Source organism: Hakea prostrata, chromosome 3 (genome assembly GCF_041222555.1).
Source record: "Hakea prostrata isolate BN-2017 chromosome 3, UWA_Hpros_2, whole genome shotgun sequence".
In the NCBI taxonomy this organism is placed as follows: domain Eukaryota; kingdom Viridiplantae; phylum Streptophyta; class Magnoliopsida; order Proteales; family Proteaceae; genus Hakea; species Hakea prostrata.
This window is the reverse complement of record NC_142602.1, coordinates 2,141,786-2,154,402: the sequence shown is the minus strand read 5'-3', so window position 1 is coordinate 2,154,402 and position 12,617 is coordinate 2,141,786. Positions and strand designations below refer to the sequence as shown.

Sequence of the window (12,617 nt, the reverse complement as noted above, 5' to 3'; positions counted from 1 at the left end):
ACCGCCAGGTCCCATGACCACTACATTGTCGTTTTTTTTGGTAGTAGTAGTAGTAGTAGAAAGAAAAGGATTTTTCTATGAATTTTCAACACATCCTAAACAATTCGATAACGAATTTATTTGTTTACTAATTTTTATACCAATTTGAAAGAATGTCATACCAAATGAAGACGCACTTGCGTATTGAGTTATCTATTACCTTTAACCGGATAACAATCCTTAAAATAATATAACCAAAGGACCTCCATGTCTTCTTTTTCTTTTTCTATTTCTATTTTTTATTTTTTTTTTCTCCGGCTGCTTACCCAGTTGGGAGTGCCTCCCTGACGTTTCTTGGAGATCTTAATTGGGTGGCCTGATGAACCACAACCCGGCCACCCAATGACCCGCAACCTCCTGGCTCAGGATTAAGGGTTCGCGGGCTAGGGATCTTCAACTTCCATATTTTTACACAAAAACCCCATATTCAAACAAGCACATAGACAGATTACCCAAAAAATAAGAAAAAGCACATAAACAAAGCAGACGCAACAACTCCTGTTCAACCACAACAAATTTTTAAAAGGAAAAATACTGAAGCAGCCAAACAAAATCCTTAGTCTATGAAATTAGTAGATCCCAAGTATTGCTTAAGTATTTTGTCCCCCTGTCACACGTTAAAAGAAAAACAACCCAACAGCACTGTTACTTTTAATCCGGAGAAGATTCAATAAGTCTTCTCAGTTTTTTTCTTTTACCAAAAGAAAGTCATCTCTGTCTTTTCCTATTCTTTTTTTAATTTTTTTATTTTTTTTAGGGGTATTTTTTTGGGTAGAACAGTAGACCTAAGTCTACTGCGAGGGTTTAAAAACATAGAATTATGAACCTATTCTGAACCGGGTTGGTCGGACTGAACCTGGATTGGTCCGAATCCATCCCAAAGCCAGTTATTGGATAGTCCGATTCCCATCCTAGGCAGTAGGAACCTTCAGTTTTCGTCCAATAGCACAAGCAGGATCGACTAGAGTGCTGTGATTGGCCTCGATCCGTATCCAATTTCCACCACCTACCACATGATGTGTTTCATAAATCATAAGCTCGTTTCATATTCACTGACTTTTACCTGTCCATTTCTATAATATTTTTTTCCCCTTAACAGGCCGGGAGTCATACAACAGGACAGACCATAAAAGGACCAAGTTCTGCAAATTTGGGACGCCTACCACACCAACCAACCCACCTCTCTCGCCACGCCAGAGATATCTTACGGGTAATGTTTTGGTACCTTGGCAAGTAGCCAACCCCAACCATATGAGAGATGACAAAAGAAGGAAAGTGTTTTTGTTATACCCACAACGCCATTTCCTCCTCTTACTTCAACTTCCTCCGTCAAGACATCGCTGTGTAAAGCACCTTCTCCAATAACCTGTCGTTTTCTCATTCTATTCTTCTTCTTGACGAGAATTTAACAATCTTGAATGAACTCTGGCATGCTTTCCCTATATATAACCCCCTCCATACCCCTTTCCCGAGAAAACCACACTAGCAACAAGTTCCAGTGCAACACATGCATCTATAACGGGCTATTTCATTCTCTTTTGAGGGACAATCTTCCAGTAAGGTATCTTCTTTCTTGGGTCCTTGGAAATCCCCTCCAATTGTTATTGTGTTTTTATGAGAGTTTTTCAGCATTCACACTTGCTTTCCTTCAGCATTGCATAGAAGAAAATTTTCTACCCAATCTAGGAATAGATGAAGATGCATTTTCTTTGTAACTGCAGTTAACCAGTTCACCTCCCTGGTTTGCTTACTTTCTGAATATATTGCTGATCTTCATTACACACCCAGGTTAAGGTCCTTGAGCTTGAAGAAACTTGTCTAATGGAAAAACCCAATTCGCATGTATTCGAACTTAGTGTCACACATGGAGAGCCAACGCTAGTTCCACCCGCAGAGGAGACAAAAAAGGGTCTGTACTTTCTCTCAAACCTGGACCAGAATATTGCTGTGATCGTTCGAACTATTTACTGCTTCCAGTCCAATGAGAAGGGGAATGAGCAAGCAGGGCAAATCATCAAGGATGCTTTGGCAAAGGTTCTTGTTCACTACTACCCACTTGCTGGGCGGCTCACAATCAGTTCAGAGGGAAAGCTAATCGTGGATTGCACAGGGGATGGTGCTGTTTTTGTGGATGCAGAGGCAAATTGTACTGTTGATGAGATAGGGGACATCACCAAACCTGATCCAGCGACCCTAAGTAAGCTGGTTTATGACATTCCAGGTGCAAAGAACATACTGGAAATTCCTCCTCTGGTGGCTCAGGTCTGCAACTCTATCCTTTTTTATATATAAAAATACAAGTTTATCCAAATATCATTTTCCAGAAATAGATCTCACATAGAAGACTTTTACCATACCAATACATAATATATCATAGAGATGCATGCATGTGAGGAAGCAGGGGAACAGTGGATTATTTTTCAGCCTCTGTTTCTTTTGAAATTTTTAAGTATTAATAGTGGGATGGCTTTCCTATATTCACTACACTATTCATATATTCATACAACTGTTCAGAATATGTTGATTAATAACAAGAAGATCATATTTTAACATTAAATGAGAAATAAATAGCCCAAGAAGCACATAGAACGTAGCCAGACAGAATAAATAAAGAAACACTTGCTACCTCTTTAAAAGATATTCCCATTAGGTTTGAACTAGTCATCAAAGTAGCCGGGTATTTTGATTTGAAGAAGCATCAAGAGAGTCAATCAGCTTTTGTACTCTTCAGAGTCTGTAGTAGCAAGAAATCTACTTTAAGAACTGCATACAATTATTTCAGGTTACATCAGTCCTAATGATGTAAACATAGACATTAGGGTTATATAGGCTCTTTTGTTATGATTTTTTATTTCAATTTCATGGAGTCTTAAATTCTAATTAGGCTATTTGGTATGACACTTTTCACTTATAAGAAATTGAATCATGTCATCTGAAATGGTGAAAAAGCTGAGGGCTTGTTTAAATTTCAAGTTTATTTTGCACATCAATTTAACAAGAATGTATTCAGCAAGAAGAATTTTGTTGCTCAACGTGTTTACAAAGAAATCAAACCAAATTCACTCTGTCGTCACCTCCATCCTCTTCCAAAGGAAATATAGAGAATCTATCCTCAGGAATTGAACTGCCAAAGGAATTTCTTATTCTTGAAACATTTCAGATTGATTCAACTAAAATTATTTCAGTTTCTTGACCTTATATATTTATTTTGGTAAAGACCAAAAAATTGTTAAGATTTCATGAAACCAAAATGAAATTTAAATCATGTCAGAACAGTTTTATTGTATCATGCAAACAACACTCACCATGTAGCTTGTTATATACAATTTTTACATAGGAAATGAGACTTCATTAAAGAAAATAGGAAAAGTTAACCTTCTGTTTTCCCATTTTTTTAACCGGCATCATATATAACATCTTTATCTTCCAGGTAACTAAGTTCAAGTGTGGAGGGTTTGTCCTTGGCCTGGGTATGAACCACTGTATGTTTGATGGGATTGGAGCTATGGAGTTTGTGTGCTCATGGGGTGAAACTGCCAGAGGCTTACAGCTGAGTGTTCCACCTTACCTTGACAGAAGCATTCTAAAATCACGCGACACACCAAATATGGAGTTTCCTCACCATGAATTCGCAGAAATAGAAGACATATCCAACACTGCAAACCTTTACGAGGAAGAAATGCTCTACAGGTCATTCTGTTTTGACCCTGATAAGCTTGATCAACTAAAGATGAACGTCATGAAAGAAGGAATACTCAAGAAATGCACTACTTTTGAAGCTCTCTCTGCATTCGTGTGGAAAGCACGCAGTCAAGCGCTAAAATTGAGGCCTGACCAGCAGACAAAGCTTCTTTTTGCTGTGGACGGAAGGTCTAGATTTGATCCAATATTACCAAAGGGATACTTTGGCAATGGAATTGTGTTGACAAATTCACTGTGCAGTGCAGGTGAGCAGCTGGAGAATCCACTGTCGTTTACAGTTGGGTTAGTTCAGAAGGCAGTGCAGATGGTAACAGATAGCTATATGAGATCAGCTATTGATTATTTTGAAGTAACAAGAGCTAGGCCTTCTTTGGCAGCTACACTTTTGATAACTACTTGGTCTAGGCTTGCTTTTCACAGTGCTGATTTTGGATGGGGAGAACCTCTTCTATCAGGACCTGTTGCACTGCCTGAGAAGGAAGTGATACTGTTCCTATCTCATGGGAAAGAGAGGAGAAGCATAAATGTGTTACTTGGGTTGCCCATCTCTGCCATGAAGATCTTCGAAGAACTGATGCAAATCTAGGAAGAAAAGAGAAGAGCATTTGATGTTGATATTTCTGGGAACTCTTTCTGGACTTTATCTATTGAAGGAGTTGTTCTAGAATATAGATGGAATAATTAGCATTTTCTGAGGCCAATTGTTGCATAGGTTCTGTTCAAAGAGGGGGAAGACAAAGCTTTCTACTGGATTCAAACATATGGAGCAATTATAAACTACTCCTCTACAGTAACTAAGGAAGAAGCAGTGGCAGTGGAAGTTTAGGTCTCTCCCCTTTCCTGTATTCACTAACAATGTGAAATTTCCATGTTGGGGGCTTAAGGTTGAACAGGTTTATTGAGTGTATTAAATATTTTCATTGTCATTTTCAATTGTTTCATCAAGTTTATTGTGTATTATGAATTCCATTAAATTCCACATTATACTTTGTTTAAGTATTAAATATTACTCAAATGCTATCTAGTACAAAATCTTGGTGCAAGGGATTATATATCCCATTGTGAAATAGGAAAAAGAAATATGGTGATTGTCATGCCTCTGCAAACTGAAACTCCACAACAAGCAGAGTAAGGTACTGATACTCGTAACAACAAACCATATCAATTGTTAGTTGAGAACTGTTTCCAAAAGTCCTCTTTAGCGGGTTAGGAGAACACTGTTGAGTCTCTATATAAAAGGATATTTTATTGGGCACACACAACATTGAACGAGAGGCAAAGCTTCCTGTTCACCACTCTTCGTATTCATCTATATTGTTTACAGAATTTATGTCCAAACCAAAGTAAACAATCCTTTCATCTTTTGTCCCTTTTTTTCCAGACCTAAACAACCCATCCCAGAATCCAGATCTCTTCTAATGTTGAGACCAAAGTGAACAAACCTTTCGTCTATTTCCACCTTCTTTCCTAAGCAGCCATGCCCACAATGGTGAGCTTTTCTAAAATACTAAACAAGCGGATGAATATTGACATTTCCACATTCATAGCAGGCGGTATTAAATTTTCATGAAATACAGAAGGAAAAAAAAAGTAAATCAGGAGACACAATTTACAAAGACGAGGAAACCTAGAATTAGGATGCAACGAAAGACACAAAACTAATCCAAATAGAGCATTCTCACCTGCTATTCTCGCATATTTTTGTCGGTAAATATCCGAATCGAATCAAATTTAATAAAAACGATCAGGATCCAAACAATCTCTCGAATAAACAAGAGAGAATCGAATATTACGGAACGGAGCTAAAGATGGCAGGAAAGCCAGGAATTTTATCGTCCTTGTTTTTATTCCTCTCGATAGTTTTTTTGGTAATTTTCATCCGGACCCCTCATGGTTTGATCCATGTCACTTTTAGCCTATAAAAAGTTTCCTTTGCACGTGGCTTCCTAAGGTTTCTAGAAATGACTAAAGACAAATCATAAGTTTGATGATCAAAATACCCTTATGGTATAATGGTCAAGATTGTACCATGTATGCCATTTCAATCCAACGGTTTATGTTAAAAAGATAAATTATAATTATAATATTTATATTTTTATTTTATATTCAAGAATCTTAAGATTTCAAATTTACAAACTCATACCCTTGATTGAAACTCAATGAAACCCATTCCCATTACGACGGGGAAGTTCAGCTAGCGGAGCTCGCTTCATTGTGATCCGTTACTGATACAAAATCAATCACCAATAGTTTTGGGTTTATACATTTTCGAAGAATTCTTTGGAAAACACGAAGGGTTTGCAAAACCCTTTCAATTCAGGTGTGTGTTGCAAAACCTGGCGATATGTATTTTCAGATCTTCATTTCATCAAACAACAACTAATTGATCAGTCGAAACCAACATTTCTAACCCTAATCTCATAATCAACTATAGATCCAATCTATATCATGTTCTCTATTCCAATCATAATGACACTTGGGATGATCAGCCCGTAAAACTTGAGTTTTCCCTTATTAAGCTTTCCAATATTGGGATTGTTGGCTCCTACAATGGCTTGGTTTGCCTTTTGGGTTTCACGAAGCGTTTCCTTGATGTCATCGTTTGGAACCCATTTACTAGAGACTTCAATAAATTGCCTTTCGCACCAAAGTGGTATCCAGGTTCTCGTTTTCCAATGATGGGTTTTGGTTATAGTCCATCAAGGCATGTGTACAAAGTGATTAGAGTTATTCACTTCCCCGCTGATCGTAGGTTGATCAAGTCTTCTTATTCCTTGGTCGAGGTTCATACCCTCGGATTGGATTCATGGTGGAGAATCGGCGAAATTCCCTTTGGAATCATTGGTTACTGTACTTCTGGGATTTTCGTTAATGGAGCTCCTCATTTGATTGCAAGTAGCAGCTCCGAAGCTGAGACTATTGTTTCTTTTAACGTTGGCGATAAGAAGCTCATAAAATTTCCAAATCCCTATTCCGGGGATCATACTTTTCAGAGCAAATTGGAGGCTTTGGGAGGATTTCTTTCTTTGATTTGTACATACCTGATAATCTGATCAAGATATGGGTGATGAAGGATTATGGAGTGAAAGAGTCCAAGCAGTTCTCTATCAGCCATCCAATGGGAATGGAATTTCATTGAGTTTCAATCTAGGGTATAATTTGTAAATTTGAAATCTTAAGACCCTTGAATATAAAATAAAAAGATTTAAATTACAATTATAATTTGTCTTTTTAACATAAACCGTTAAATCGAAATAGCATAAATGGTACAATCTTGACCATTGCACCCATAAGAATTATACTTGCAAAGAATTTATCGTTTATCAATAAGAACACCAGTAAAGCTCCTCACACCATTCGCTACTTACTTATTTTATTTTTTTTTTTTTGTTAGAAACTCAACTTATTCAATCATACTAAACCAACCATCTTAGCAAACAGGTCTCAGAGAAAAATCAAGTCAACAACAAACAAAGAGGAACCCACCCACCCCACCAATACCTAGAAAAGCTGAAACTCTTTAGTACCACGTGCCATAATCAACAAGCACATTTACCAATCTGGCACAGAATAAAAAACCACAAGACTAAAACTAATTGGGATCCTATTAATCTCAACTATGAAACTACTACAAACCCAATCCAAATTGGATTTTTGTCCTTTGAAGCGTTGTAGAAATAGCTTCACAATCTGAAATAATATAGATAGGAGAAACCCATTCACCAATTTACCAAGTGCTAACTTTTGCTTGATTTGATTTATTCCATTTAATAATATTTTTCAGGAAACATAATATCCGAATCCTTTATAATTAGAACTCTATTCCTATTAAAGTAATCGAATCAAATTATGTTCCAATTATAATTACAGTCAAACTTAAATGTATACTACATTATACATACATGTTGGATTAAATGCTGCATGATTTCCCCACCTTAACATACCAGGGCATGCTGATGAGGAATTAATTAATCTGAGCTATAAATCCTTCAAGGTCAGCATCCGAGATGGAGAGAGAAGATGATAAGAGCCACTCCGCTTGACAAAACTACAACCTTGACGAGCGTAACCGTCGCAGTTCATCTCCGACAAAACCTCATAGAAGTGATCAACATCACAAGCCAGAACAAGAGGGCCTTGACTATTGTAACCATACTGCTCTTCCGTCTCTTCCAAGAGCATGTTGAACAGTGGATGATTCGCATACTTCATCTTCATCACGAACCTTTGTCTCTGTGGCCCAACATAAACTGCAAAACACCCTTCTGGTGCAACTTGACGTCTCTTATTACTGTTGCTGCTGCTACCACTGCTACCACCGTTGCTGCTGTGTCTTCTGCGAATGCTTTCGCCTGCAGGTGAGTTCACGCTTCGAGGCCATGATCTGCTTTTCAACATGGACGAAAGGGCTAATTTATTTCCACCCGAACGACTACTCACTGATCTACACAGCTCCAATGTCTTGGAGATCAAATTTTTCCTCCCTTTGTTCTTATCTACTACTTCCATGTCTCTATAACTAATGACACCTGGCTCACCCACACAGAAAGAGTAATCTCAAGAGAAATTGATGATCCAGTATTCTCTTTTTGTAACTTGTTATCCTATAAGAAATATGATCAAAACTTTATTATGAATATTAATTGGTGAGTCTATATGTCTCCACATAATACATATAAAGAAGCACTAACTACTGTGAATTCATCGATGATAATGAAAAGATGATATGTATCTACCTCTGTCGTAATCCAAGTGGCGCAAAACTCTGCTTCTTGGTAGTTTCATATCCCTCGTGATGCTTTGAATCAGAGCTTCCTCGATTGATTATCCTTCTCAGCAACAAGAAACCAGAAAAAGAGTTCGACCCCCCTCTGTATTGAAGAACAAGGAAAGATTTATACAGTCCATGGGAAAGAAACTCTGAATGAAGGAAGTGAAACAACGGCAAGAGAATCCAATGGAAACCTCTCAAGTTTAAATTGCATATTGAACTAGGCAATATAATGTATGCATTAAACCAGATCCACCTATATTTATGATTATCTTCTTCTTCTTTTTGTAATATATATTATGATTATCTTCGATTCCATCATTATCAAATTTATTTGTCAACCCAACACATGTTATTTTTTAACCATTTTTTTGTTTTGATTTCAAATTTGCCTTCTATGATTATTTTTTTTGGGTAAGAAAAATCAACGCATGACGAAGTGGACAAAAAGCATAATCTTTTATATATATTCATGATTAAATATATTTAACTCATGGAAGGTGGTTGGTAATTTTCGAAAGTGAAAATCCAATCACGCTTATCTTCTTTATGAGGTGGAAGATTTAGTCTGTTTGTTTTTATAATTTAGGTTAGTGCGCCATCAGTTACACAAATTCTATTCTTAGAACTGTATAACAAATATTGTTGATGGTTTATTTTATGTATTTTTTGGGGGTAAGAGATGTTTCATTTAGTTCATATTGTTTATGTAGCCACTTTGATACTAATAGGTATTACTTCCATGATGAAACATAATGAATCACACCATTTAAATATATTATTCTGAACAATTATGCTCTACAAAAGAAAGAAAAGTTTTTTTATAACGTCCTCTTAAGTGGGTTCTAAATTAGTGATTGTCCCCTTAAATGCGATAAAACATACGAACTCTTTTGCTTAGATTCAAATATTCTAAGTTACCCTTTAACGGTCAAAAGACTTGATCGTTAAATTTGGGTAGTAAAATGTTTAACGTACCTACAGTACTGTGTAAAGACAAAAGTGCCCCTCAATCAATTTACTTTTATTTTTCTCCCTAGATAGGTGAAGGGTGAACCATCATCTTCCTTCATTTGGCCAGAAGCCCATCACCGCACCTTCCCTACCGACAACAAGTGTGAGTTTGGAGGTGAATGTGAGAATGGTGGAATAGGGAGGAGAACTATTGTTGAGAAGATTTAGTCGGTATTGCATTTCCTACGATGCTCTGGCTACCAACAGGATTCCATGCCTACCTCTTTCTGAAAGATTTAGTCGATGCTACATTTCCTACGGTGATTGGAGACGAAAGAAAATGATGAGAACAAAATAAAGGAAAATTGATTGAAAGGCATTTTCATCTTTATATAGTACACAATCCAAACTTTATTGTCAATAGGTTTCACCGGTGTAACTTGAAAATTTATAATTTAAATAAAAAAAACTGTATAATTTATCCCACTTAAGGGACAGTCACTAATTTGGAGCCCACTTAAAAGAGCGCCTTAAAAAAACACAAGAATAAATAATTGCTATGTATAATACAATTGTGATTCCAATTCTAAACTATATTCTTGATGACTCGATTTTTTTCTTCTTTTTTTTTTTGTGACAAACTAAAATTTATATTAATTGAAAACTGACAAATTAACTAGGAGACCTAGTCAATAAAAAATAAGTATCAATGTGAAACATTCCACCAAAGGAGAGCCTAAATGTTTTGATTATTCAACACTCAAATGAATATTTGATTTAATTCTATTGGGTAAGTATATTAATAAAATCTACTAGAATTGTTTAATCGCATATAAAATTATTTTCTAGTTTGGTGGGTGTGGACAAACTAATGAAATGTCTCAATTAAATTCTAGTTTTTCTTCTTTTTTTTAATGAGATTTTTTAATTGTTTTCAGAGAGACTGCCTCCTGATAATTTAAATATCAATCATTATGAAGCAAACGATATCGATATATGAATATTTTTATTTTTTTCACACAACCTGTTTTAATCCTTTGACAGAAAAAGAAAAAATATATATGTTTTAATCCTTTAGACTCTGCCATGTGGGAAAAATGCTATGAATAATACCCTAACTTATAGGTAACGCAATAGAAGGGTTAAAATACAAGAAGCAAGCATGACACGAATAATATATATATATACTTATTGTTCATACCAATAATGAATAGAATATATGATTTAAAATACCATGAAATTTGATGGGTTGTCAATCCAAATGTAACTTAAATATACTTTGTAGTTTAGTTGTTCCATCAACTTAAACATATGTGAACTATTTTTTTAGTTTTTTTTATCTTGTTTTGCCTTTTGGGTAAGGACACTAGGGAAAATCTAAATCATGTTCATCATCAAGAAAAATGCCAAAAACACTTTAGAAATATTACATGAAATCAACCACAAGACTTTATAACCAATCAAATATATTTAATTCTCACTACAATATATATATATATATATATATATATATATATATATATATATATATATATATATATATATATATATATATATATATATATATAGGATTTATGTAATGAATTTATAATAATCTTGAAATTTATTTAAATTATTGACATATCTGATGAGAACATAAAGTTAACAACATGAATTATGAGTATAGAATTTTTCAATATCCTTTTTAGTTCTTACCCTTGATGTATTTTTACTTTGTAATGAGATTTTGAATTTAAATACTTACATCAATGATTATAAAATTGTTCTCTTACAGATATTTATTTTTTTTCTTCATTTTACTCTTATAGATATTTCTATGCACACTATGATTGGTCTTTTATCTAGCATAAGGCTCACGTTACCTGCCAAAGTACACCTCTCGCAATTTATTATTTTCAACTTATCCAACAAATTATGAAAAATTTATTACCATTTTACTATTAAAAGTAGTTTTAGAACAAAAATTGTTTTTGAGTTTCCCATTTCATATGTGTTCTTGAAAATGTGCATGTTACATTATAGTATTTTCTCTTTTGGTCTGACGTCATAATATCATATACCATCCTTTATATTATTATTATTATTATTATTATTATTATTATTATTATTATTAATATTATACATTGATATTGTATTATAAAAGTATGAACCGAATATACGCTCAATTTTTTTTTATTAATTTTCTAATGTACACTTCGATTCTTACACTTCTCAATAGATTTTAATATCTCCTACCAAACAATATATTTGAATGCATTTATTTATCCTCTATTACTCTCTAATATTCATTTCCCTAGATTGTTTATAAACAAATACTTATTATATAGTTCCGTTTCTATAATTACTCATAATAAACACTTAAATAATTAACTGGCACCTTGGTAGTGTTGGGTGATTCATAATGTTCGTGAGACTAATAGATGTGCAGACTGGTTTCATCCACAATGCGGGCAGTTGGAGAACTTTAGTTGGGCGTTGAATTGCTTCCCCACACGCTTCGTGGCATGTTAGGGAGGAGAAATTTCTACCAAAAAAAAAAAAAAAAAGAGAGGAGAAATTGGGTAAACGGTTTTTGAGATTGTGGTTCTCTTTGTAATTTCATTTTTTTTATAATACAATATTATCCTTGCATTTTTTTTTTTTTTTAGTGAATTATTTAAACTTACACCAGTATGTGTATTTGCACTTACAACCTTGTTAATCTTTCAAAAAATACATAATATGTCATTTCATGTTGAGAACATCTACAATGAAAGCTATTTACCTTATTAAGAGAGTTACGGAAGGGTATAAAAAATCGTTTGAAGTTTACTTCACTTAGTCAGTATTGGTATCTCCATTAACCCGTTGACAGATCATTGAGTTCTTGGAATAAACTCTCAACAATATTGTAGCATTTAGTTCCAAATGCACCAAAATAGGTATTTTCTTCATCGATAAACAAACACACTCATGGAATATAGGGCTTCTTAAAGATTGGTGGCCACCAGAGTTGGAACAATCGATCTCACAAATTCCTTTACCTCTTTTGGATAAACCTAATGAAATCATATGGAGTCTAACAGCCTCTGGAAAGTCTAGCATGGCATCGGCATATAGATTATGCACAATTCAGCCCTTGGAACATAATAGTACAACACGGTTGAAAATT

At 34.7% G+C, this 12,617-nt stretch overlaps 2 protein-coding genes, 1 long non-coding RNA gene and 1 pseudogene across 3 annotated transcripts; 2 read left to right on the top strand and 2 right to left on the bottom strand.

Moving 5' to 3' along the window:
• Positions 1-1,515: 1,515 nt before the first annotated feature.
• Positions 1,516-4,512, top strand: LOC149019931 (omega-hydroxypalmitate O-feruloyl transferase-like). The gene is made up of 3 exons (XM_089147929.1): positions 1,516-1,600; positions 1,828-2,301; positions 3,470-4,512. Exons 2-3 carry the CDS (start codon positions 1,861-1,863, stop codon positions 4,325-4,327), a joined length of 1,299 nt encoding a protein of 432 aa, XP_089004055.1. The 5' UTR covers positions 1,516-1,600; positions 1,828-1,860; the 3' UTR covers positions 4,328-4,512.
• Positions 2,242-5,580, bottom strand: LOC149019930 (uncharacterized). Its single transcript, XR_016172127.1, has 3 exons — positions 5,424-5,580; positions 2,666-2,802; positions 2,242-2,316 (listed from the first exon to the last, which is right to left on the bottom strand). It is a non-coding gene; the product is annotated as an uncharacterized LOC149019930 (long non-coding RNA).
• A 173-nt stretch (positions 5,581-5,753) lies between these two features.
• Positions 5,754-6,880, top strand: LOC149019929 (F-box/kelch-repeat protein At3g06240-like; annotated as a pseudogene).
• A 594-nt stretch (positions 6,881-7,474) lies between these two features.
• On the bottom strand, positions 7,475-8,727 carry LOC149019928 (uncharacterized). Its single transcript, XM_089146849.1, has 2 exons — positions 8,478-8,727; positions 7,475-8,345 (listed from the first exon to the last, which is right to left on the bottom strand). The coding sequence occupies exon 2, from the start codon at positions 8,248-8,250 to the stop codon at positions 7,720-7,722; it is 531 nt and encodes a 176-aa protein (XP_089002975.1). The 5' UTR covers positions 8,251-8,345; positions 8,478-8,727; the 3' UTR covers positions 7,475-7,719.
• Positions 8,728-12,617: the final 3,890 nt, after the last annotated feature.

Coding starts and splice junctions, on each gene's coding strand:
- LOC149019931 (XM_089147929.1), top strand. CDS start 1,861: ATGGAAAAACCCAATTCGCATGTATTCGAACTTAGTGTCACACATGGA. Junction 2,302..3,469: donor TTCCTCCTCTGGTGGCTCAG/GTCTGCAACTCT, acceptor TTTATCTTCCAG/GTAACTAAGTTCAAGTGTGG.
- LOC149019928 (XM_089146849.1), bottom strand. CDS start 8,250: ATGGAAGTAGTAGATAAGAACAAAGGGAGGAAAAATTTGATCTCCAAG.